Source organism: Sander vitreus, chromosome 3 (genome assembly GCF_031162955.1).
Source record: "Sander vitreus isolate 19-12246 chromosome 3, sanVit1, whole genome shotgun sequence".
In the NCBI taxonomy this organism is placed as follows: Eukaryota; Metazoa; Chordata; class Actinopteri; order Perciformes; family Percidae; genus Sander; species Sander vitreus.
In genome coordinates, this window is record NC_135857.1 from 34,837,349 (window position 1) to 34,862,991 (window position 25,643).

At 47.1% G+C, this 25,643-nt stretch overlaps 1 protein-coding gene across 2 annotated transcripts in view; it reads right to left on the reverse strand.

Annotated features, from left to right (window-relative positions):
• supt5h (SPT5 homolog, DSIF elongation factor subunit) overlaps nucleotides 1-25,643 on the reverse strand; it is a 38,009-nt gene that overhangs the window by 1,945 nt on the left and 10,421 nt on the right. Inside the window, exons 7-28 of one of the 2 annotated variants that reach the window (XM_078247152.1) lie at nucleotides 24,639-24,707; nucleotides 22,614-22,679; nucleotides 22,472-22,502; nucleotides 21,826-21,894; nucleotides 21,371-21,622; nucleotides 19,733-19,822; nucleotides 18,960-19,030; nucleotides 18,543-18,648; nucleotides 18,076-18,166; nucleotides 17,745-17,881; nucleotides 15,759-15,914; nucleotides 14,065-14,211; nucleotides 13,602-13,748; nucleotides 11,045-11,170; nucleotides 9,045-9,129; nucleotides 7,898-8,023; nucleotides 6,107-6,209; nucleotides 5,883-6,010; nucleotides 5,421-5,526; nucleotides 4,885-5,043; nucleotides 4,336-4,504; nucleotides 2,056-2,253 (exon numbers count right to left, since the gene is read on the reverse strand). In XM_078247152.1, coding sequence (XP_078103278.1) covers nucleotides 2,056-2,253; nucleotides 4,336-4,504; nucleotides 4,885-5,043; nucleotides 5,421-5,526; nucleotides 5,883-6,010; nucleotides 6,107-6,209; nucleotides 7,898-8,023; nucleotides 9,045-9,129; nucleotides 11,045-11,170; nucleotides 13,602-13,748; nucleotides 14,065-14,211; nucleotides 15,759-15,914; nucleotides 17,745-17,881; nucleotides 18,076-18,166; nucleotides 18,543-18,648; nucleotides 18,960-19,030; nucleotides 19,733-19,822; nucleotides 21,371-21,622; nucleotides 21,826-21,894; nucleotides 22,472-22,502; nucleotides 22,614-22,679; nucleotides 24,639-24,707 — 2,632 coding nt within the window. Of the gene's footprint in view, nucleotides 1-2,055; nucleotides 2,254-4,335; nucleotides 4,505-4,884; nucleotides 5,044-5,420; nucleotides 5,530-5,882; nucleotides 6,011-6,106; nucleotides 6,210-7,897; nucleotides 8,024-9,044; nucleotides 9,130-11,044; nucleotides 11,171-13,601; nucleotides 13,749-14,064; nucleotides 14,212-15,758; nucleotides 15,915-17,744; nucleotides 17,882-18,075; nucleotides 18,167-18,542; nucleotides 18,649-18,959; nucleotides 19,031-19,732; nucleotides 19,823-21,370; nucleotides 21,623-21,825; nucleotides 21,895-22,471; nucleotides 22,503-22,613; nucleotides 22,680-24,638; nucleotides 24,708-25,643 lie in introns of both variants that reach the window. The other variant, XM_078247151.1, reaches the window with a different exon arrangement.

Sequence of the window (25,643 nt, forward strand, 5' to 3'; positions counted from 1 at the left end):
TGATGCAGCGTTACTGTTCTAGCTGTTCTATTATTTACCTTTACCCCACTAAGTCATTAAATCATTACTGGTGATTATTTATAAAAAAAATCTCATTGTGCAAATAACGTTTTGTGAAAGCAGCAATAGTCAACACTACAATATCGTCGCAGTATCGACATCGAGGTATCTGGTCAGGAACATCCTGATATTAGATTTCCTCTATATCGCCCAGCCCTATTTCTAGGCTAAGCAAAAACAGGATACATCTACAAAGAAGTCCTTTTCCAAAAATTGGGTGAATGTCAGATGATGAATATTGGACGGGCTCTATGAAATACTGCCACGATTATTAGATGGTCACTTCCTTTCAGTTCCAGACGAGAAGCCGAACCAGATGAAAGCCAGTGTGTGTTTTGGCACACGAGAGGCCTTCACGTCAGTCTGAACACTTGGAAGGCCACATTTGAAAGATTTCTGTTCATATTCTTGCTGCAACTGCTTCCATGCTGCCAAACCGGTCGGAGACTTCAAGCTGAGCGTTTTTGCTTTTCTAACATTTGAAATGGCAGATGAACTATTATGCGAAGTGGCGAGCGGAGAATATTAAGATTTAGCTGCTTTCTCGGGAGCCAAAAATAATTTCAGTCCGGCTTCTTTCGAAACTCAGAGGACAAAACGGTAACGTGAGGGGAGCCACATCTCAGCACGGGATTTAACGGTTCCAGGGTTAGATCACCCATATAGCTTCTCACTTCTGTGTGCAGTAGCAGATGGATGTTTTCAGACTGTGAGGCGGGAGAGACGGAGAAAAGATGCAGCATGAGGTGAAAGGATACGGTATCGCTCACGGAGGCTATTGGGTTACTTTAAAAAGCAATCTTTCACCACAGACTGCATCAATAATCTCACTCCTCCTCTGGAGTTACAACTCGAGCCAAACCCAGAACACACAGACGTGATGCCAGGGGTTTTTCCCCCGAATAGAGGAACTGTTGGTGGCTCACCAGTGTCAAAATGAGACTTCAGAATAAAAAGTGGGATTTAAATCCTCGCCAATTTACCAAAGCACCGTTTAAGCAGGTGGTTCAAGCTCCAAGCAGAACGTAAACTTAAATATGAGTCTGGCTGTGTCTGACTCTGTGATCTGCACTGACAGGAGTATTTAAATATTAATACTACTTGTTGTAAGCTGTTTTGATAAGGAAAAACTCACTTTTAGGGAGAAACCTCAGACAGACCCAGGCTCTTGGTGGGCGGTGTCACTTTTAAAGGTCCTATGACATGCTATATCTTGGATGCTTTTATATAGGCCTTAGTGGTCCCCTAATACTGTATCTGAAGTCTTTTATATAGACCTTAGTGGTCCCCTAATACTGTATCTGAAGTCTCTTTTATATAGACCTTAGTGGTCCCCTAATACTGTATCTGAAGTCTTTTATATAGACCTTAGTGGTCCCCTAATACTGTATCTGAAGTCTTTTATATAGACCTTAGTGGTCCCCTAATACTGTATCTGAAGTCTTTTATATAGACCTTAGTGGTCCCCTAATACTGTATCTGAAGTCTCTTTTATATAGACCTTAGTGGTCCCCTAATACTGTATCTGAAGTCTCTTTTATATAGACCTTAGTGGTCCCCTAATACTGTATCTGAAGTCTCTTTTATATAGACCTTAGTGGTCCCCTAATACTGTATCTGAAGTCTCTTTTATATAGACCTTAGTGGTCCCCCTAATACTGTATCTGAAGTCTCTTTTATATAGACCTTAGTGGTCCCCTAATACTGTATCTGAAGTCTTTTATATAGACCTTAGTGGTCCCCTAATACTGTATCTGAAGTCTCTTTTATATAGACCTTAGTGGTCCCCTAATACTGTATCTGAAGTCTCCTTGACCAACTGCCACTTTGCTTGTTTGAAAGCCATGATGTCTCTCTTTCTCAAGGGGGGGGCCAAATTCTCTGGGCGGTCAAAGCAGAGAAAGGGGAAGTAACCTTTCCCCTTATGACATCATATCATCCTATCAAATAAAGGCGGAAAAGCTAAAAAAAAAAAAGTGTGTGTGTGTGTGTTACCGTGACGCTCCGTATGACGCCGGTCTGGCCCATCAGGTCCATGAAGGAGTCCTTGACGCGGACCAGGATGTCGGGGGTGACCCAGTCGCTGCCGCCCTGCTCGATGTTGGAGCCCGGGGTGTGAGGGTTGTAGCCTCCCGGAGAGGGCGCGCCGGGCGTCATGGGGCTGTAGCCCACCGGACTGGGACTGGGGCTGGCCTGTGGAAGCAACGAGAGTCACGCTTACAAGGAAATCGGCTGCGTTGTCTCTGCTTTAAATCATCTTTGGCCGATTCCAAAATCCATGTGTTGTCTGTCAAAAGGTGTGTTGTAAATTCACTAGAAAGCCCTAAATCAGACATCCGTTGACAGACTTATGAACAGTTGCTGAATTGAGGTTAGTTCCACAGAAATATAAAAGACCACGAGTCCAGCTGGGTTTTTGACAGCATGCTCGCTACCAAAGCCAAAATACCAGACCTCAGTGTTCATACGTACGCAGTTTCACCAATACTTTTTGCCAGATTTCCATGACTATGTATTCCTAAAAATGTCAGTCGACATTACACAATAAGAATAGAAGTCTGTGTGAAGGTTTCCCCCTGAGAGGTTTAACAATGAAAGGAATGACAATGTATGTTGTTCACAGTGGGAGTCGTAATATACTAATAATATAATAATACTATATATAATAGGAGGACGTGAAATACATTTATTAATCACATATTATTATGCTGTGTTAAAAAAAACTAATTCCAGGACTTTTCCAAAACTTTCTGGGTCTTTTTATGTTTCCAAAACCTTTCCAGGACTTGGGATTTGCATTTTTTTCCAGGTATTTTCTAAACGTATGAACCCTGAGACCGGTTTTGTTCTTTATGTAGCACAAGGAGAATTCATATTTCACAAGAACTGTTTTCTGTCAGATTGTTTATAGATCTCGACGTTTCCGACCGCACTTGAAGGCAGCTTCATTTCACGGAAAAGAGAGAAAGAAAAGAGACGGAGGGACTGAGGAAACAGTCAGCTGTTACCTACAAACTCAACTACAAAGCAGTTCATTGCTTGTTGTTTAGGGTTTTAAAGTGCTCATATTATGCTCATCAGAATAGGTTTACATGGTTTAATTTTCAAAAAACATATTTCTGTTGTACTGCTCATTGCTGCAGCTCCTCTTTTCACCCTGTGTGTTGAGTTCTCTGTTTTAGCTACAGAGTGAGACCTCTCACTGCTGTAACATCTTTGTTGGAAGTTGCACATTGCTAGGTAAGGACTACTAGCCAGTCAGGAGCAGAGTATGAGGGCGTGCCCTGACAGTAGCTAGGTAAGGACTACTAGCCAGTCAGAAGCAGAGTATGAGGGCGTGCCCTGACAGTACCTAGGTAAGGACTACTAGCCAGTCAGGAGCAGAGTATGAGGGCGTGCCCTGACAGTACCTAGGTAAGGACTACTAGCCAGTCAGAAGCAGAGTATGAGGGCGTGTCCTGACAGTACCTAGGTAAGGACTACTAGCCAGTCAGGAGCAGAGTATGAGGGCGTGTCCCTGACAGTACCTAGGTAAGGACTACTAGCCAGTCAGAAGCAGAGTATGAGGGCGTGCCCTGACAGTACCTAGGTAAGGACTACTAGCCAGTCAGAAGCAGAGTATGAGGGCGTGTCCCTGACAGTACCTAGGTAAGGACTACTAGCCAGTCAGAAGCAGAGTATGAGGGCGTGTCCTGACAGTACCTAGGTAAGGACTACTAGCCAGTCAGAAGCAGAGTATGAGGGCGTACCCTGACAGTACCTAGGTAGGGACTACTAGCCAGTCAGAAGCAGAGTATGAGGGCGTGCCCTGACAGTACCTAGGTAAGGACTACTAGCCAGTCAGAAGCAGAGTATGAGGGCGTGCCCTGACAGTACCTAGGTAAGGACTACTAGCCAGTCAGAAGCAGAGTATGAGGGCGTGCCATGCTAGCAGCTAGGCGAGCATTATAACGTGTGTTCCAAAGTGACCACGTTTGTCTCTGAAGTAAAGGCTGGACTACAACAGAGCTGTTTGGAGCAGTTTGTGAACAGTGTTTTCTGTTGGAGATGGTAAGTCCCTTTGGGGGGGACTTTGGGCTTTTTCACTTTGTTAACCTATAACGTGCACAACAAAGATATATAACACAATAAAGGAAAGGGGGAAAAGCCAAAAAGCATAATATGAGCACTTTAAAACTTTCTTGTGGCAGCGATAGAGGCAGTGATGTTTCCTGTACACACCGCCTACGGCCGACGCAGGCTGTAAGAATGAGACCCGAGGACCATAGCTCCTACCTGATAAGCCATGGGGGAAGGTGTCGGGTGGTAGCTTGCTGGAGAGTGTGTGTTTTGGTAGCCGACCGGTGAGGGCGCCACCTGGTGGTAGCTCTGGGGACTCGGACTGGGCTGGTAGGAGCCCTGAGGGGACGGGGCCGCATAGGGAGAATACTGCTCCGTGTTATACCTGCACACACACACACACACACACACACACACACGGAGACACACACACGGAGACACACACACACACACACACACACACACACACACACAGATTAAATGTCTTTACTGCTGATGTTAACCTCTAAATCTTTTCTGTGGGAAAGGGGAAACATCCCATGGAAAACATGTCCTGGGGATTCAACGTTATTCCAAATATATATGTAAACATTTTTATAACCAGAATCTTCTCGTATCTGTAAAAACATGAAATGGGCTCGAATTCAGAGACATTCAGAGCTGCCAGAAGCTAGGGATACATTTCATGCCAAAAAACAGGGTAAACGTGGTGTTTCTGCTGTGGAGACCATCACTAAGAGCAGAGAGCTCTCAGCTCATACTCACATAGCAGGCGTGCCAGGCGTCTGAGGGTTGTACTGAGGGTTGACCTGCGGAGAGGGGACTTCTGGGTAACCAGGGGTCTGGGGGTTGGGGGTCCCCCCGTAGCCCTGAGGGGACGGGGAGGGCTCATCATCGTAGCCAAAGTCATACTCCTCTTCATTCCTGGAGAAGACGGAACAATTAAAATAAATAAAACCATAAAAGGACACTTATTTGAAATAAATGTGTGCGTTTGTGTGTGTTTGTGCGTGTGTATCTCTGTGTGCATGTGTCTCTGTGTGCGTGTGTATCTCTGTGTGCATGTGTCTCTGTGTGCGTGTGTGTCTCTGTGTGCGTGTGTGTCTGTGCGTGTGTGTCTCTGTGTGCGTGTGTGTCTGTGTGTCTCTGTGTGTGCGTGTCTGTGCGTCTGTGCGTGTGTCTGTGTGTGTGTCTCTGTGTGTGCGTGTCTGTGCGTCTGTGCGTGTGTGTGTGTGTGTCTGTGTGTGTGTCTCTGTGTGCCTGTGCGTGTGTGTGTGTCTCTCTGTGTGTATGTGTGTTACCTGGAAGGTGTGTTGGGGTTGCTGGGGTCCCAGGCTCCACTCTGACCCGGCGTCCTGCTCCCATCATGCAGTGGGGTCTGCGAGCCGTAGTGAGGCGTACGACTTCCTGCTGGGCCAAAAAAAAAAAAAATATCGAACCATGACAATTATTTCCAGTCACATGGGAGTCACGGATAATACGTTAACGCCTCACTTTGTGTGTTTTCTACTTTTACAAGCCTGGCTTTTAAAGGGAATGGGAGATGATCTCTGATTGGTTGATTGCATGTTACGCCCAAAACACACCTCTGATTAATGAAGACACTAAGGTCAACCCTTTAGAACCATGAGCCCGGCACACGGAGCCTTTTTACCGCCGTCAAACTAGCAAAAGTGGATTTGGACACGCCCTGAACGCACCTGAGCCAGACGCTTCACGCCGTGCGCTTAGAGCGTTAAAATAGGGCCCTGAAAGTCTCTTACCTTCATGAATCGGTGTCTGAGAGCCGTACATGGGCGTTCTGGAGCCGGTACCGTACATGGGCGTCTGGGAGCCGTACATGGGCGTACGCCCGTGGGTGGAGGTCATTCCACTGTGTCTCTTCGCTCCCCTGGAGAGAAGGACGAGATTAACGAAGGGTTAGGAACTTAGCCCGGTCCCAGGGTTCAACATTAAGGCGTTTCTTCACTCGTGAGGGAGTACGTACATGGTGGTTAAGCGCTGTCTGTCTACAGAGATGGTCTGACAGGTGGAGTGCAGCTCTACTCTGGCCGTAGACTCCGTTGCGTCCTTCACCACGCCAATGTAACCTGGGAAATGTAGGCAGACATTAGGGGTGCACGATATTGACAAAATGTGATATTGCGATATCAATATTAATTTCAGTATAAACATATGAATAAGGACCATGTCTACAGAACAGGACATGTTCTACTGGTTGGACAGTATAAATATATGAATAAGGACCATGTCTACAGAACAGGACATGTTCTACTGGTTGGACAGTATAAATATATGAATAAGGACCATGTCTACAGAACAGGACATGTTCTACTGGTTGGACAGTATAAATATATGAATAAGGACCATGTCTACAGAACAGGACATGTTCTACTGGTTGGACAGTATAAATATATGAATAAGGACCATGTCTACAGAACAGGACATGTTCTACTGGTTGGACAGTATAAATATATGAATAAGGACCATGTCTACAGAACAGGACATGTTCTACTGGTTGGACAGTATAAATATATAAAGAGAGAACAGGACACAACCTTTCTTTCTCTTCTTTGATTCGTTCTGTCTTGTTGTCTCTATTTCTTCATGTACACCGTCACTCTGTCGAAATACGCACATCTGTCACGTGGTCCGCTCCGTAGGGTTTGTCCCGTAGTGGACATGTGCGCTGACGTGCACTAACGTGTGCACGTGGCACGGTAACTGGCCAATGAAACATGATCATTACAGCGTTTCAGGCTCTAAATCAAACACAACTAAGCCCTACAGCCAACGGACGGGACGCAGCGCTCCACAAAAATAACTAAATATTGCATACTTATCGCGACACTTTCGATATATTGCGATAACGATATTGAGTCGATATATATCTTGCACACCTAGCAGACATATCAGTACCATTTAAAAAAAAAAAAAGTACTTTTAGCGTGTATAGAGACAGCATATTTTCACCTGTAAATGGGTGAATGTAAGATGTATTTCAACCAAAACCAGAGTGCTGATTGTTGGAACAGCGGAAAGATGAACCAAGACGGCTTTTCATAGTTTTTATTTAGTTTCTGTCCACTTTGAATGAAGTGTGTTTTAAGGTCGTGATGCACCGACCAGTCGGCCGAAATGTCCCCGAGTTGGTCCAAAAGGCATCAGAACACCAAAGAGACGAGGCGTAATACGTCTCCATAACAGCAGGCGGCGCTAATCTGTATTGTCGCTGGATTTTCGTCAGATTTTGAGAGACTCTAGTCAGGCTCATCCCGCTCCCCGTGTCCTGGTTAGCTCTCCACCAATCAGATGGGTCGTTTTGAGTCCTACTGCCGGCAGTGCCCGCCCCGCCGATTATACATGTCAAATCAGCCCAAATGAAGGCCGACGGCCCCTCGGACGGTAGCTTACAGTAGCTTAAATTACTCTTTATTTACATGGAGTCTGGTGGGTTCAGTGAAAGCGATCTTGGAGCTGTTTTTATGTTTAAAAAAAAAAAAAAGGACCGTACTCTTTAACAGAAAGGTCTATCTCTGTAGGGATCCTTTCCATAATGTTGTCGAACACTTAGAATAACAATCTGAGCCTGTCAGCTGTCAGTCAGCGGCACAAACTGAACTTTTAGCGGACGTAAACTGAAGGTGTGCAATTGCCCGTTAACGTCACATTGTAGCTTGTTGCTTAATACTGGACCAAGGTCAAAGGTTGCTGTTCCAGTCAGTCACTTACATGCAGAAACGTGGGAAAGTTCTCTTTTCAGGTTTCCTCGTCATACCTTTGTAAGGACCCTGCGAGATGCGGACCGTCTGACCAATCAGCTCGTTGTCTCTGCGTCCTCTGCCCCGCCCCATTCCTCCTCCTCCTCCTCCTCCACCTCCTCCTCCTCCTCGCTGTGGAGAACCTGCAGGGTGACAAACACAGTGTTTATACAAAGAGAAAGAGTGATTTGAGTTAATCGGTGTAACTTTTGGCCGAGTTCGTGTTTATATAGATGGCGAATACTTCAACAAAAAAAGACCTTTGTAATTAGCAGGAAGAGATCGGTTAAGTTCACAAAGCCCTCCTTTCTTTCGGTCTCCTTTCCGTCTCCGTCCCTCCTTTCTGTCTTTCCTTCCTTCCTCCGTCCCTCCTTTCCGTCGCTTTCCTTCCTTCCTGTCTCCGTCCCTCCTTTCTGTCTCTTTCCTTCCTTCCTGTCTCCGTCCCTACTTTCTCTCTTTCCTTCCTTCCTGTCTCTGTCCCTCCTTTCTCTCTTTCCTTCCTTCCTGTCTCCGTCCCTCCTTTCTGTCTCTTTCCTTCCTTCCTGTCTCCGTCCCTCCTTTCTGTCTCTTTCCTTCCTTCCTGTCTCCGTCCCTCCTTTGTCTCTTTCCTTCCTTCCCTCCTTTCTCTCTTTCCTTCCTTCCTGTCTCTTTCCTTCCTTTCCCTGTCTTTCCTTCCTTCCTGTCTCTGTTCCTCCTTTGTCTTTCCTTCCTTTCTGTCTCTTTCCTTCCTTCCTGTCTCCGTCCCTCCTTTGTCTCTTTCCTTCCTTCCTCTCTTTCCTTCCTTCCTGTCTCCGTCCCTCCTTTCCGTCTCTTTCCTTCCTGTCTCCTTGCCTCCTTTCTGTCTTTCCTTCCTTCCTGTCTCAGTCCCTCCTTTGTCTCTTTCCTTCCTTCCTGTCTCCGTCCCTCCTTTGTCTCTTTCCTTCCTTCCCTCCTTTCCTTCCTTCCTGTCTCCATCCCTCCTTTCTGTCTCTTTCCTTCCTGTCTCCTTGCCTCCTTTCTGTCTTTCCTTCCTTCCTGTCTCCGTCCCTCCTTTGTCTCTTTCCTTCCTTCCCTCCTTTACACACACACACACACACACACACACACACACACACAGACAAAGGTCTCTCGTGTCCCCCCCCCTTTATGCTTTGTGTTAACGTGTAAAGAGTTCCTGACACTCACTTCCTCCTCCGTGGTGCATGGGACTGCTGATTCGAGGGCTCATTGGAGCGAATCCTCCCACGGTGAAGTTGGTCACATCTCGGGGCTGAAATGAGGAAAAAACAGCACTCAGATTTACAGAAATAAAGCTCGACAGGATAGAGATTTTGCTTAAAAAAATGATGTGAAAATCGAGCTTCAAGGTGCTTTATTTGTCATGAGCTCAACAACAACATACGTGGCCGTCGGCAGTGGATACCCAAGACCTCAGGCACCTCGGAAAAATGCTCATTAAATAAAAGAAAAAACACACACACACCGAGACTTGAATCTTATTTGTCGGAGCTTTCAAATGTCCACACTCCTGTTAAGGCACTGAGGTCGTCCAATCACACGTTCAGAACTCTTGGATACCGTAATCTCGCATCGGCAGACCTTCCTCCACAGCGCTGCGGAGGAAGGTCTGGTTAGTCCACACAGCATTCTGGGATGGGAGAACAACGTGCTCTGGTTTATTAGCATTTCTTTAAACCAATCACAATCATCGTGGGCGGGGCTAAGCTCCGGACGGAGCCACGGTGTCTCTGCTAAATAGCCTCTGGAAGGAACTGGTTTTGGTGGAACGTGTGTACGTTTAAAAGTTGTTTTAGTCGTGCAACAGAAACCTCAGATTGGACAGATAGTCTAGCTAGCTGTCTGGATTTACCCTGCAGAGGTCTGAGGAGTTAACCATAGTCCTCAGAAATCCACCGGAGGTTAGAACGCCAACACAGAGACAGAGGAAGGGGACGGACATCCGGCCGAAAACTTTTAAAACGGTGAAAAAAAGCGGAAAAATGAACGACAAAGTGACAAACGTTGAAAAAGGTGGCAAACGTCAGACAAAGTGAGGAGTTTTCCTTGGATTGGGGTGGCACCTAAAATCATGGTTGCAGCTGTCGCCGTGGTCCTGCTCCGCACCCTGCTATGCCCTGCTACACTCTGCAGTGCCCTGCTACGTCCTGCTGTGCCCTGCTACGCCCTGCAGTGCCCTGCTACATCCTGCTACGCCCTGCAGTGCACCTGCTACGCCCTGCAGTGCACCTGCTGTGCCCTGCTACGTCCTGCTACGCCCTGCAGTGCACCTGCTACGTCCTGCAGTGCACCTGCTACGTCCTGCAGTGCGCCCTGCTACGCCCTGCAGTGCACCTGCTACGCCCTGCTGCGCCCTGCTATGCCATGCAGTGCACCTGCTATGCCATGCAGTGCACCTGCTACGTCCTGCTACACTCTGCAGTGCTACGTCCTGCAGTGCCCTGCTACGTCCTGCTGTGCCCTGCTGTGCCCTGCTACGTCCTGCCGTGCCCTGCTACGTCCTGCAGTGCACCTGCTGTGCCCTGCTACGTCCTGCTACGCCATGCAGTGCACCTGCTACGTCCTGCTACGCCATGCAGTGCACCTGCTACCTCCTGCTACACTCTGCAGTGCCCTGCTACATCCTGCAGTGCCCTGCTACATCCTGCAGTGCCCTGCTACATCCTGCTACACTCTGCAGTGCACCTGCTACGTCCTGCTGTGCCCTGCTACGTCCTGCAGTGCCCTGCTACGTCCTGCTGTGCCCTGCTACATCCTGCTGTGCACCTGCTACGTCCTGCTGTGCCCTGCTACATCCTGCAGTGCCCTGCTACATCCTGCTACACTCTGCAGTGCACCTGCTACATCCTGCAGTGACCTGCTACGTCCTGCAGTGACCTGCTAGCCATGAGCTACTACAACTACTATTTCTAGTCACTGTTCCATTATCTTTACCGTCAGACACCGCCTACCAAGAGCCCGGGTCTGTCCCAGGTTTCTTCCTTAAAAGAAGGTTGTTCCTCGCCACTGTCGCACTGAATACTTGCTCTTGGGGGAATTACAGGAATTGTTGGGACTTTATAAACTATAGAGTGTGGTCTAGACCTACTCTATCTGTAAAGTGTCTCGAGATAACTCCTGTTATGATTTGATACTATAAATAAAACTGAATTGAATGCGTCACTGACCTTGGATCCGCCGGCCAACACCAGGTGTCGGGTCTTGCAGACGAACATGCCTCCGTTCTCCACCAACTTCTTACAGTGGAGGAAGGCGAAGCCTCGGAACAGGTGGCGGATCTCCCCTTCGCGGCCCTGTGGACGGACAAACACTACACGGTTAACATGACTACTCTGCACGACTCTGCACTAGGGTTGGCCATCGAGAAACGATTCCTACTTGGAATCGTTTCAAACATTACGATTCCAGTACAATTGTTTCTTTATTGGAATCGTTTGGAGGTTTTGGTTTCAAACCTGGTCATGGGTTCCCCATTTAACATGCGCAAGTTCTGGTTTCCGTAGCGGCCAGGAGCTTGTTGCGTCGCAGCCTTGGAGCGCGGTAAGCAGCGCTCTAGTCTGGCTTTATTTAACGGTGAAAAAGCTGTAAAACTGCAACCCACCATTGACTCAAAATGAAACTTTCCTCTTATTTGTGAAATAAGCATGTGACCCGTTTCCACTCACGAGCTACACGATATGGGAAAAATATGCAGTAATGTTGTTGAATATCACGACAACGATACAACTTGCGATACATAAACGGATATTAAAGTGTACTCAGTATTCTGCAGCTTTCAGTATTCTGCTAAAATACAACCAACTGCTTGTTGAGTTTAAAACAGACGAGGAGACCGACGCTGGCTATTCAGTTTTCTTGAAGAAATGTCTCACTCTCACTGAATCACCAGGTTATGACTGCATGGTGATATTAGTAGTCCAACATTAGACCGAGATGACCTCACTATAGACCGCATGTCAAAACGCGAGGCCCCAGGGCCAACCGAACGTTTTTGGTGCTTTTATTTAATTTTTTTACATTTCTGGTGCCTTTTGACATTTTTAACGCCGTTTACTGAGCTTTTTTTCAATGCTTTAGGCACTTTTTTTTTAACAATTTGGAGGCTTTGCTCAATGTTTTTGTCACTTTCTGATGTTTTTTGGCGCTTTTTTCAGATAATTTTGACGCTTTTTTTTTCCTTTTTTTTTATTTTGGCGCTTTACTCAGCGTATTTGTCGCTGGCTGAGGAACCTTTTTGCCAAACATTTTTTGGGAGCTTCACGACACTCAAAATGTAAGTGAGAAGACTACAGTATATGAGAATGCAACAATAAAGTCAAAATATTTGACTTTTTCTCTTAAATAAACACACATATGTCTACATGTCTGGCCCTTGATGGGATTCTCATTTTCCAGTCTGGCCCTCTGGGAAACTGAGTTTGACCTCCCTGCTGTAGACGATGCAGCTCTTCCGTCTCTCCTCCTGTGCTGCTGCTGCTGGGACATTTGGGTTAAGTGGCATCGGCACATGCAGTTCAACATTACGTCTCCTTAAGTCCTCTAATATTTCCTCATTGATGTCATCAACACATCCATGATTCATGGAAACGTTGTGTACAACAAGGTCATATTTTTCCTTGTATTTATGCATGGTTTGCAAAAATGGGAACTGCTGGGTCCGTGAGATGAGAGAAGCAAAGTGTATGCGCGGTGTGCACACTCTACATTACGGCCAAGCATGCGCCCTTAAAATAAAATATATATATATATATATATATATAAAATAATCTCAAACACTTTGGTGTGGTTACCTTTTGGCTGCACTATGAGTGTTAGTCACAATCTCTTATGTCTTTCATTCCAAAAGCCTGGGGATACACAACCGATGCTCCTCTGTTTAAACAATGTCATTTAGGGGCTGCAAATAACACTTGTTTTCATAGTGGATTCATCTGTGGATTAGGGCTGCATGATGTGAGGAAAACATGCAATAACGCTGAATATCACAATAAATAAAACAGATATTAAAGTGTACTCAGTATTCTGCAGCTTTCAGTATTCTGCTAAAATACAACCAACTGCTTGTTGAGTTTAAAACAAATGAAAGGAAAGGTCAGTTTAAAAGATTTTCGTCAGATTTTGAGAGGCTCTAGTCAGGCTCATCCCGCTCCCCGTTTCCTGGGTAGCTCTCCACCAATCAGATGAGTCGTTTGAGTCCGACTGCCGGCGGTGTCCGCCCCGCCGATTATACATGTCAAATCGGCCAAAATGAAGGCCGACAGCCCCTCGGACGGACGACGGCACGGAGCACTAAGAACAGACTTGAGTCACCGACCTCGCCAGACTGTCTAATGGCCGATTATCGGCTTTGTGTGTCCGGGCCTTAACACAGACCATCTCGGAGTGTCTTTTGCGATGTGGAAACATTCTAAAACAAGCCTCTGGAGACTCCACCAGCTGACTTCTCTATTGTCTGATGAAACAGGAGACGTCTCTTACGTTCTAAAACCAGCCTCTGGAGACTCCACCAGCTGACTTCTCTATTGTCTGATGAAACAGGAGACATCTTACGTTCTAAAACCAGCCTCTGGAGACTCCACCAGCTGAGTCGCAGCGACACCATCAGCAGGTTTGAGACGGACTGGTTCATCTCGTAGTGAATCTTCGGTCTGAACTGGGCTTAATGTTGACGTGGACATTTAGCTGCAGATGTGACACAGCAGAAACGAAGCGCCTCGTCCTTACCGAGTGCGGCCCGTCGATGACTTTGACGATGTCCTTGACGTGGATGTTGTTCTGCTCTGAGTCCAAGGCCACGGCAAAGCGGTTGTCCTTCCGGCGGTTCACCGCCTGATGTCGCACCGTCATCACCTTCCCGTGCATGTTCAGCACCTGAGAGACATTCAACACCAAAATGTAATCTTAATTCTTCACATACACACACGGTACAATCTAATTTTAACCCATCCTAAGTTTTAGGAGCAGTGGACAGCATCTAGGGAGCAACTTAGGGGTTCAGTGTCTTTCTCAGGGGACACTTTGACATGTGGCCGGAGGAGCCGGGAATCAAACCGCCAGTCTTGTGGTTGAGGGGCGACCATTCTACCCCTGAGCCAAATGAGTTATTGATAAGAAAAGATTACAATGGATTATGGAATATGTGTGTGTGTGTGTGTGTGTGTGTGTGTGTGTGTGTGTGGACTACTACCTGAAACGTCTCTCTCTCCAGTCGGACAATGACGCCGACGGTCTGTGGGTCCAGCTGGACCAGCTCGCCCCACTCGTGCTGCCCGCCAGCGTCAACGCCGGACGCCGTCTCCGAGCAGAGCTGCAGGTCTCTAGGCAACACCTTCAACTGCAGAGAGAGAGACAGACAGACATGCACGCGCGCACACACACACACACACACAGAGAGACAGACGCGCGCACACACACACACACACACACACACAGAGAGACAGACATGCACGCACGCACACACACACAGACACACAAAAGTATTAATATATTGTGAATAAGCAATAGGGTTGCAACGGCGCAATAAGCCCACCGTTTTTGGAAACAGAAGAACAACCATTTACAATGTTCTCTCTGCATTTTGGGTGTTAGCCTGCAACTTTAGGAGACCATCACATTATGTGGTTCGAGGGCGCAACAAGTCATGCGCTTTGGGGTTACGCTTTCGGCTCAGTTTGCTTTGCACAATCTGGAGAAGAATAACAAACTATTTCCAATGTTCTCTTTTGGCGTTTTTCCCATTATATGGTCCCTACTCTAGTCTACTCGACCGCTGTGCCCCGTCTTCCTTTTTTCATTGCAGATTTAGTACGGCCTCATGCGTGAGGCGAGCGTGGCTGGTCGTCAAAGCGCCGCCGCAGGAAACTGACGTGACCTAACGCAACACGCGTACACAGAACGTGGAAGGTGTGTTGTTGTCACAGCTAGAAGACACATTTAGTTTCTGAAGAAGCTGGAGGCAGCAAAAAAAAACAAAAAAAAAAACACTGCTGGCTAAACTATTTAAAAAATGGCGGGTTTGTTCAGGACACCCCCGTCTGTCGTTAGCAATGATGACGCAGTGATTAGTGACGATTCTCTCTGACCAATCAGGAGTCTGCAGGTTTTCACGTCACCTTTTGGTATCACCTCAGCTCGCTGGGAACCTCGACAGAGGTGAGACTAAATAAAGTACCTGTTAGCAGGTACCGAGGACTTTTTATCATAACGGACAAAGAAACAAGGCGAGTAGAGGCGAGGCGAGCAGGTACCATGTGATGGAAAAACGCCCAAAGTGAACTGAAGTCGCCCGTAGAAGAGGAAACAAACCCAAAACAACCAAAGCATTCTCTGGCGGTAAAACAAAGCCCTCAAGATTCATAGTTAATGGGTCCAAACGGGCCAAAAAAAACACTGGTGCTGGTGCAGTTGTTGTAGTTCAGTCTGTTTCCAAACTGTTTGAAGTCTGTTTCCAGTCCCATCGGACACATCATGACAAATAAAGCACCCTGAACCTTAACCTATATATATATATATATATATATATATATATATATATATATATATATATATATATATATATATATATATATATATATATATATATATATATATATAAAAAAAATCAAAGGATGTATGCATGTATTGAAAAAAGCGCAAAAACATAAAAATTGTCTGAAAACTTCGTAAAAAAAACACCAAAAACTTCCAGAAAACCCTAAAAAATAAGGTGACAGAAACGTCCCCAAAAAACCTTGAAAAAGATGGAGAGAAAAAAAAAACAAAAAAAAACAACAAAAAAAACAGCTGACACAGAGACAAATTTCAAGTACGACAGACAACAGAATGTGTGTAAAGTTGGGGCTGATATCGAGCATTAAATGAACAGCGGAGCGGAGCGGGTACCTCGTGCATGGTGAGGTCGGAGAAGAGGATGACGAAGTTCTCTTCCACTCGGACGATGAGGCCGGTGTCGCCCTCGTACCGCCCGGCGATCACCTTCACGTGGTCGCCCATCCGGAAATATTTCCTCAACTCATGAGCCGGGAACTCCAGCGGGTCCTGGGAGAAAACACGCACAGAATGTCTGTTTATAATCATCGCTGGGAGGACATTTTACAAGTGTGTATATATATATATATATATATATATATATATATATATATATATATATATATATATATATATATATATATATATATATATATATATATATATATATATATATATATATAATTTCAGTATTTCCATTAAAAAAGTGAAACTTGTATAATGTATACATTCATTCCACACAGACGGATATATTTCAAGTGTTAATTTCTTTTACTTTTGATGATTAGAACTGACAACTGATGAAAACCCCAAATTCAGAATCTCAGAAAATTAGAATATTACTTAAGACCAATACAAAAAAGGATTTTTAGATGTGCTGGCAAACTGAAAAGTATGAGCATGTACAGCACTGAATACTTAGTTGGGGCTCCTTTTGCCTGAATTACTGCAGCAATGCGGCGTGGCATGGAGTGGATCAGTCTGTGGCACTGCCCAGGTGTTAGGAGAGCCCAGGTTGCTCTGATAGTGGCCTTCAGCTCTTCTGCATTGTTGGGTCTGGAGCATCATCCTCTTCACAATACCCCATAGATTATCTATGGGGTTAAGGTCAGGCCAGTTTGCTGCCCTGACCTTAACCCCATAGATTTTCTATGGGGTTAAGGTCAGGCCAGTTTGCTGGCCAATTAAGAACTGGGATACCATGGTCCTTAAACCAGGTACTGGTAGCTTTGGCACTGTGTGCAGGTGCCAAGTCCTGTTGGAAAATGAAATCTGCATCTCCATAAAGTTGGTCAGCAGCAGGAAGCATGAAGAGCTCTAAAACTTCCTGGTAGACGGCTGCGTTGACCCTGGACCTCAGAAAACACAGCGGACCAACACCAGCAGATGACATGGCACCCCAAACCATCACTGACTGTGGAAACTTCACACTGGACTTTGGATTCTGTGCCTCTCCTCTCTTCCTCCAGACTCTGGGACCTTGATGTCCAAAGGAAATGCAACATTTACTTTCATCAGGGAACATAACTTTGGACCACCCAGCAGCAGTCCAGTCCTTTTTGTCTTTAGCCCAGGAGAGACGCTTCTGACGCTGTCTTGTTCAGGAGTGGCTTGACACAAGGAATGCGACAGCTGAAACCCATGTCTTGCATACGTCTGTGCGTGGTGGGTCTTGAAGCTCTGACTCCAGCTGCAGTCCACTCTTTGTGAATCTCGCCCACATTTCTGAATGGGTTTTGTTTCACCATCCTCTTCAGGGTGCAGTTATCCTTATTGCTTGTACACTTTTTTCTACCACATCTTTTCCTTCCCTTGGCCTCTCTATTAATGTGCTTGGACACGGAGCTCTGTGAACAGCCAGCCTCTTTAGCAATGACCTTTTGTGTCTCGCCCTCCTTGGGCGAGGTGTCAATGGTCGTCTTTTGGACAGCTGACCAGTCAGCAGTCTTCCCCATGATTGTGTAGCCTACAGAACTAGACTGAGAGACCATTTAAAGGCCTTTGCAGGTGTTTTGAGTTAATCAGCTGATTAGAGTGTGGCACCAGGTGTCTTTAATATTGAACCTTTTCACAATATTCTAATTTTCTGAGATACTAAATTTGGGGTTTTCATTAGTTGTCAGTTATAATCATCAAAAGTAAAAGAAATAAACACTTGAAATATATCAGTCTGTGTGGAATGAATGTATACATTATACAAGTTTCACTTTTTGAATGGAATTACTGAAATAAATCAACTTTTTCATGATATTCTAATTATATGACCAGCACCTATATAGCATGTATGTATGTATGTGTGTGTGTGTGTGTGTGTGTGTGTGTGTGTGTGTGTGTGTATACCTTCAGGTCTTCGTGCTTGGGCATGATGGTGATCTTGTTGCCGTCCACACTGAGGATTTTTCCCTGCAGGTTGATCAACTCTCCCTCACAAACCTCCACGTTGTCGCCCGCCTGCAGGTTGTGTTCTCGCTCCTTACCTGCACATGCGCACAGATGCACACACAGACGCACACACAGACAGACACACACACAGAGGCACAGACACACGGGCACGCGCAAAGACACAGAGGCGCACACAGACACATAGACACACGTTAGCCAGCAGACACTTACTGGCATCATAACTTTAACCTATGGCGATTGTGGAAGGGGATCAGAGTCGGTCCAGTACCTGACTCGGTGACCACCTCCAGGTCGATTCCTTCGGGCTGGTCCTCGAACTTCTCCAGCTCCGACAGGGTGGGCTTCACCCCGTCTGTGATCTGTCAGAAAGGAACCAAAAACAAACAGGCTGCTGAGAGGACTGTTTCTACGTGGACGCCTGTTCAGTGTTCAGACTGACGACAACAAAGCCTAAACATGGTCAGCGTTGGAGACTGTTTAAATGCTTCAAGCAGTCCTTCCAGAAAAGAGTTTTTTTGTGATTGGTGCGGTTATAAATCCTTGATTATGCGTCACGGTTTCCTAGACACAGAGCTGTAGTGGAGCCAAAGTAGCACACTTGTTCATTCTTTAACTTGATCGGTTAGCAGACAAAACGCTGATACAGATCATCTGCAAACTGCCAAAAGACGGGTCTATGCCTATGAAATACAATATTAAAAACGTGTATATTCGGAGATGAAAGACCCTCCTCACCACAGCGGACATGGCGAAGCTCTTGAACAGGAATCCTTTGCGGCTGTAACGGTTCGCCTCGAAGATCATGAAGTCTCCGTCGTGGCTGACCTCCCCTCCGAGAGACCTGTCAATCAAATCAACCCCGTCCCCCGTCAGTACACGGGGAAACTTCCGTCACAACCCCTCCCCCCCAAAGGCCCATTCTGAGTCAGGAAACCCCTGATTTACTGACATTATTACATGAAATATTACATAAACAATTATCAATAGTTAGTGAAGATTGTTTCTGTCCACTGACTTATCGTTGCTGGTCTATTGTAGTTATCGCGGTGACTTTTCCAAAGTTTATTGATACGCAACCTTTACCAGAAATACATAAAGTGGCAACTTATTAAGTCATGACGAGTGTGTGTGTGTGTGTGTGTGTGTATGTACCTGATCTTTTCCGCATCAAAAAGCCTCTGAGCAGGTCTCTTAAACTTCTTCCTCTTGGCGAACCAGTCTTTCTACAGGACACACACACACACACACACAGAGACACACACACACACACACACACACACACACACACGGGCAGGAGACACACACACACACACGGGCAGGAGACACACACACACACACACACGGGCAGGAGACACACACACACACACACGGGCAGGAGACACACACACACACACACACACGGGCAGGAGACACACACACACACACGGGCAGGAGACACACACACACACGGGCAGGAGACACACACACACACACACACACGGGCAGGAGAGAGACACACACACACGGGCAGGAGAGACACACACGGGCAGGAGAGACACACACACACACGGGCAGGAGAGACACACACACACACGGGCAGGAGACACACACACACGGGCAGGAGACACACACACACGGGCAGGAGACACACACACACACACACACACGGGAAGGAGACACACACACACACACACACGGGCAGGAGACACACACACACACACGGGCAGGAGACACACACACACACACGGGCAGGAGACACACACACACACACGGGCAGGAGACACACACACACACGGGCAGGAGACACACACACACACACAGACACACACACACACACACACACACACACACACACAGACACACACAGACAGGGAGAGAGAGGTGTAAGTTGAATATCAAGACAGCAAATTAAAGGGGGAAAGTGTGTAGAAGTGAGTTGGTCCTACCAGGCTCATCTTGGCCTTGATGCGGTCCAGGTCTATACGCGGGATCATCTTCAGGGAGATGGTGTTCTGACTCGGCTCCACGTAGTCCACCTGGAGAGGGAAGGAAGCACAGAGGAGACATCGGAACAGAGCTCGTTACGTTTCAGTCCCTCTGGACGAGGGAACGACCGATACCGATCATCAGTAGTTAATGAAACCGTTGGAACCGATTGGGATGGTTGTATTTCAGTTAGTCTAACAGCTGGTTTGATTTGCATTGAGAGATGATCTTATGGAAAGTACCCCATGCCAATCTCTAGGTATGGTGAAGGGGATGTGATGATGGGGGGGTATGGTGAAGGGTATGTGATGATGTGGGGGTATGGTGAAGGGTATGTGATGATGTGGGGGTATGGTGAAGGGTATGTGATGATGTGGGGGGTATGGTGAAGGGTATGTGATGATGTGGGGGGTATGGTGAAGGGTATGTGATGATGTGGGGGGTATGGTGAAGGGTATGTGATGATGTGGGGGTATGGTGAAGGGTATGTGATGATGTGGGGGGTATGGTGAAGGGTATGTGATGATGTGGGGGGTATGGTGAAGGGTATGTGATGATGTGGGGGGTATGGTGAAGGGTATGTGATGATGTGGGGGGTATGGTGAAGGGTATGTGATGATGTGGGGGGTATGGTGAAGGGTATGTGATGATGTGGGGGGGGTATGGTGAAGGGTATGTGATGATGTGGGGGGTATGGTGAAGGGTATGTGATGATGTGGGGGGTATGGTGAAGGGTATGTGATGATGTGGGGGGTATGGTGAAGGGGTATGTGATGATGTGGGGGGTATGGTGAAGGGTATGTGATGATGTGGGGGGTATGGTGAAGGGTATGTGATGATGTGGGGGGTATGGTGAAGGGTATGTGATGATGTGGGGGGTATGGTGAAGGGTATGTGATGATGTGGGGGGTATGGTGAAGGGTATGTGATGATGTGGGGGGTATGGTGAAGGGTATGTGATGATGTGGGGGGTATGGTGAAGGGTATGTGATGATGTGGGGGGTATGGTGAAGGGTATGTGATGATGTGGGGGGGGTATGGTGAAGGGTATGTGATGATGTGGGGGGTATGGTGAAGGGTATGTGATGATGGGGGGGTATGGTGAAGGGTATGTGATGATGTGGGGGGTATGGTGAAGGGTATGTGATGATGTGGGGGGGGTATGGTGAAGGGTATGTGATGATGTGGGGGGGTATGGTGAAGGGTATGTGATGATGTGGGGGGGGTATGGTGAAGGGTATGTGATGATGGGGGGGTATGGTGAAGGGTATGTGATGATGTGGGGGTATGGTGAAGGGTATGTGATGATGGGGGGGTATGGTGAAGGGTATGTGATGATGTGGGGGGTATGGTGAAGGGTATGTGATGATGGGGGGGTATGGTGAAGGGGATGTGATGATGTGGGGGTATGGTGAAGGGTATGTGATGATGTGGGGGTATGGTGAAGGGGATGTGTTGATATTCCTCTTTTTAGTCAACTTTAGCATGGGTGTATTCACTGATGCCGAGCACTGTATTAGGATTACTTTCCCTGGTGATGCAATGGCCTCTGTATTTAAAAAGGTAGATTGTCAGCATGCAGGTGTGGGAGCGTGTACCTGAGCGATGTCATCCTTGTACAGGCCTCTCTTGAGCCGGACCCAGGACTTGGGCTTCAGGTTGGTGACTTCTTTGACCACTTTGAGGACGTCCGTCATCTCTTTGATGGGAACCATCTGCTGGTTCCACAGGCCCATGCGCAGGTTGCCGATGCCTTCGATGGCCGACTTGACGTGCGTCTGCTTGTACGACTCCACGTAGATGTAACCTTTGACGTGGTCCGGGGCGACCACGGACTTGATCTGCAGAGGCTGGGGAGGGAGGGGGGGGACAAAAAACGATTCATTTATCGTAATTGTTTGTGCGACGACTTTTTTTAATTGATTCTTTTCCCTAGAATCGACTGAGGAAATAAATAACCATTCTCACACAAAAGAAACCACAGAGCTCCGCCTCGTGGGCCAATCAGAGCGGAGCATTCAAATAAGTAATGTGAAAAAATGAAACGTCTTACTGTGTCGGTGAACTGGTAGGCGATGAACTTCCTCATCAGTGCGATGGCCGTCGCCCTCTCCTCACCAATCTAAAATGACAAGACACGTTGAGGAAATGTGTGTGTGTGTGTGTGTGTTTCTGTAAAGGGAACTGTGAAGGCAAGCAGGTGTGTGTGTGTGTGTGTCTCTGTCTCGGTGTGTGTGTGTGTGTGTGTGTGTGTGTGTGCGTCTCTGTCTCTGTGTGTGTGTGTGTGTCTCTGTCTCTCTGTGTGTGTGTGTGTGTGTGTGTGTCTCTGTCTCCGTGTGTGTGTCTCTGTCTCCGTGTGTGCGTCTCTGTCTCTCTCTGTGTGTGTGTGTGTGTCTGTCTGTCTCTCTGTGTGTGTCTCTGTGTGTGTCTGTGTATGTCTCTGTCTCTCTCTGTGTGTGTGTGTGTGTCTGTGTGTGTCTCTGTGTGTGTCTGTCTCTGTCTCTGTGTGTGTGTCTCTGTCTCTCTCTGTGTGTGTGTGTGTGTGTGTGTGTGCGTGTGTGTGCGCGCGTGCGTGTGTCTCTGTCCCTCTGTCTCTGTGTGTGTCTGTCTCTCTCTGTGTGTGTGTGTCTCTGTGTGTGTGTGTGTCTCTGTGTGTGTGTGTGCGCGCGCGTGTATTTGAGTAACAAAAGGAAACCCACCCGACACTTGACCGTCCACAGATTGGGATCCCTGGTGACGACAAACACATTTAAACATTACGACATAATAACCCCTAAGACAGTCACGATCTAATACGTTGCAGGTGTCTGGATGCCGATTGGTGGACGGGTTTTGACGTACTTGACCCCAGGAAGCAGCTGCTGCTGCGTGATGTCGTCAGAGAGCTCCTCGGACCCTCCGGAGTAACTGCAACAAGTTTTTAAAGACATGCATGAGTCTCGTTCTGCAGTCACAGAGGCAACATCCACGGCTGGGTTTCAACAACCGATTCTACTCCAACATCCATTCATAAAAAGACCAATAATCCAAAAATCACTCTCTATTTACTAGAAATTGGGTAAACTATTGGTGTTTACTATATAGGCAGATATGAATGTATATAAACCTGCATAATGAATGAGTGAACGAGGGAGTGATACAACCCCAGTTAGTCTTTAACCCACGATATATACAGTCCTGTATGAAAGCCTGTAACAATTATTAAATAATTGTCTGGTATTGGTAGCTTGATCGCCGTTTCTTTGTCCAGCCGCAATAGATAGCTAACGTTAGCTGAGGTGCAAAGGGCTACGTTGGTGGTATTTGTTGACATTATATAAGTGATTATTGCTGCATTGTTTTTTTGTTATTGCTTAGGGTAATTGTTGCACCGTCAATGTCATGTCAAAGCCACGGTGCGTAGCTTCTGTCGCCCCCGTGAGGATTTCTGAGTAATGACAGCAAAACTGTCGGCGCGTCCACGTGATACAAGCCTTCTGTGATCTACGAGCAGACACCAGCAGCGTGTCTGAGCCTCCCAGGACGGGGGAGCGCCAAGGCTCCTTCCACTGTCCGCCCGCTCCCTCATCCTCTGCTCCTTCCTCCCCCTCTGCTCCTTCCTCCCCCTCTCTCCCTCATCCTCTGCTCCTTCCTTCCCCCTCTCCCTCATCCTCTGCTCCTTCCTCCCCCTCTCTCCCTCATCCTCTGCTCCTTCCTCCCCCTCTCTCCCCTCTCCCTCATCCTCTGCTCCTTCCTCCCCCTCTCCTCTCTCCCTCATCCTCTGCTCCTTCCTCCCCCTCTCTCCCTCATCCTCTGCTCCTTCCTCCCCCTCTCCCTCATCCTCTGCTCCTTCCTCCCCCTCTCCTCTCTCCCTCATCCTCTGCTCCTTCCTCCCCCTCCCCTCTTTCCCTCATCCTCTGCTCCTTCCTCCCCCCCTCTCCTCTCTCCCTCATCCTCTGCTCCTTCCTCCCCCTCTCCTCTTTCCCTCATCCTCTGCTCCTTCCTCCCCCTCTCCTCTCTCCCTCATCCTCTGCTCCTTCCTCCCCCTCTCCTCTCTCCCTCATCCTCTGCTCCTTCCTCCCCCTCTCTCCCTCATCCTCTGCTCCTTCCTCCCCCCTCTCTCTCCCTCATCCTCTGCTCCTTCCTCCCCCTCTCCCTCATCCTCTGCTCCTTCCTCCCCCTCTCTCCCTCATCCTCTGCTCCTTCCCCCCCCTCTCCCCTCTCCCTCATCCTCTGCTCCTTCCTCCCCCTCTCTCCCTCATCCTCTGCTCCTTCCTCCCCCTCTCCTCTCTCCCTCATCCTCTGCTCCTTCCTCCCCCTCTCTCTCATCCTCTGCTCGTCTATTATCTATCTTATCTATTAAAATGTATTTGCACTTTGGGAAACATCTGCAGGATCGGTTTAGCTTCATAGCGATGAAATACAAAAGGCAAAGTGGAAGCAACTGGAATTAAAATCAGAAAAGGGAAACAGTACTTATGTAACTAGCAGAGTGGGGACTATCACATAACTGTTACTAACTAACACTAACTGTATCAAGACTACAGAGCAACAGGGAGGAACTGTGGAGTTTAAAACAAAAAACAGGAGAAGCTCTTATTAAAATATGATCAAATATATAAAAACAGGCCTCTAATAACAGAAACAGACCTGGTTCTTTGGCATTACATAATGATTTCAACAATTCCCGAGGCTTTAGGGGTCTATAAAAGTCATTTTTTCCCAGGAAATAGGGAGTTGTTCTTTCTGTAATTGCAGTTAATGAGGAGAATTTAGGTTTTTTTTTTTTTTTTATTTGTCAGCAACAGAAACTTTTGGAAGATTTCTGTTTTGGAATCACAGATTGAAACCAGCTCTTCCCACAAGTGAAGGCACAAAAATACTCACTGCTCCCCTCCTGAGGACTTGGCGTATTTCCTCATGTAGTATTCACCCAGCGCCTCCTCTCTGGAGTCTCTGTAACACAGAAACACACACACACTCAGCCAATTTTACACATCATAAATACAGTGCTTACTTGCAAATAATATGTTGCAGAAGGAGCTCATTGTGAGGTTTTTTCACTACAGGGACGCCGGCTCTACCGAGTCCCGACCACAAGAACTTTTTTCTCCGTTTATCCCTTTGTAGATTAGTTGTTGTTTTCGGCTAAAATAACTGTGTGAATCAGGGCGTCCAAATAAAATAGGAGAAACAAGAAAGGAGAGAGGACACAAGAGAGGAGAGAGGAAACAAGAGGAAATGATACAAGAAAGGAGAGAGGAAACAAGAAAGGAGAGAGGACACAAGAGAGGAGAGAGGACACAAGAGAGGAGAGAGGACACAAGAAAGGAGAGAGGACACAAGAAAGGAGAGAGGACACAAGAGAGGAAACAAGAGGAAATGATACAAGAAAGGAGAGAGGACACAAGAGAGGAGAGAGAGGACACAAGAGAGGAAACAAGAGGAAATGATACAAGAAAGGAGAGAGGAAACAAGAAAGGAGAGAGGACACAAGAAAGGAGAGAGGACACAAGAAAGGAGAGAGGACACAAGACGAAATGATACAAGAAAGGAGAGAGGACACCAGAGAGGAGAGAGGACACCAGAGAGGAGAGAGGACACCAGAGAGGAGAGAGGACACCAGAGAGGAGAGAGGACACCAGAGAGGAGAGAGGACACCAAAGAGGAAAGAACCCAAGAGAGGAGAGGACACAAGAGAGGAGAGATGAAACAAGAAAGGAGAGGACACGTTGAAGCTGCTACAGTTTGCTGCTGTGCTGCATGGCAGAATTCACACAGTACATAGCTGGGTCTGTTGGAGGTCGGATCTCTATCTGGAATTGCTGTGTTCAAAACCAGCCCAAACGAACCCCACAGAGCGGGAAAACAAACTAGTGTGATATGACTGGA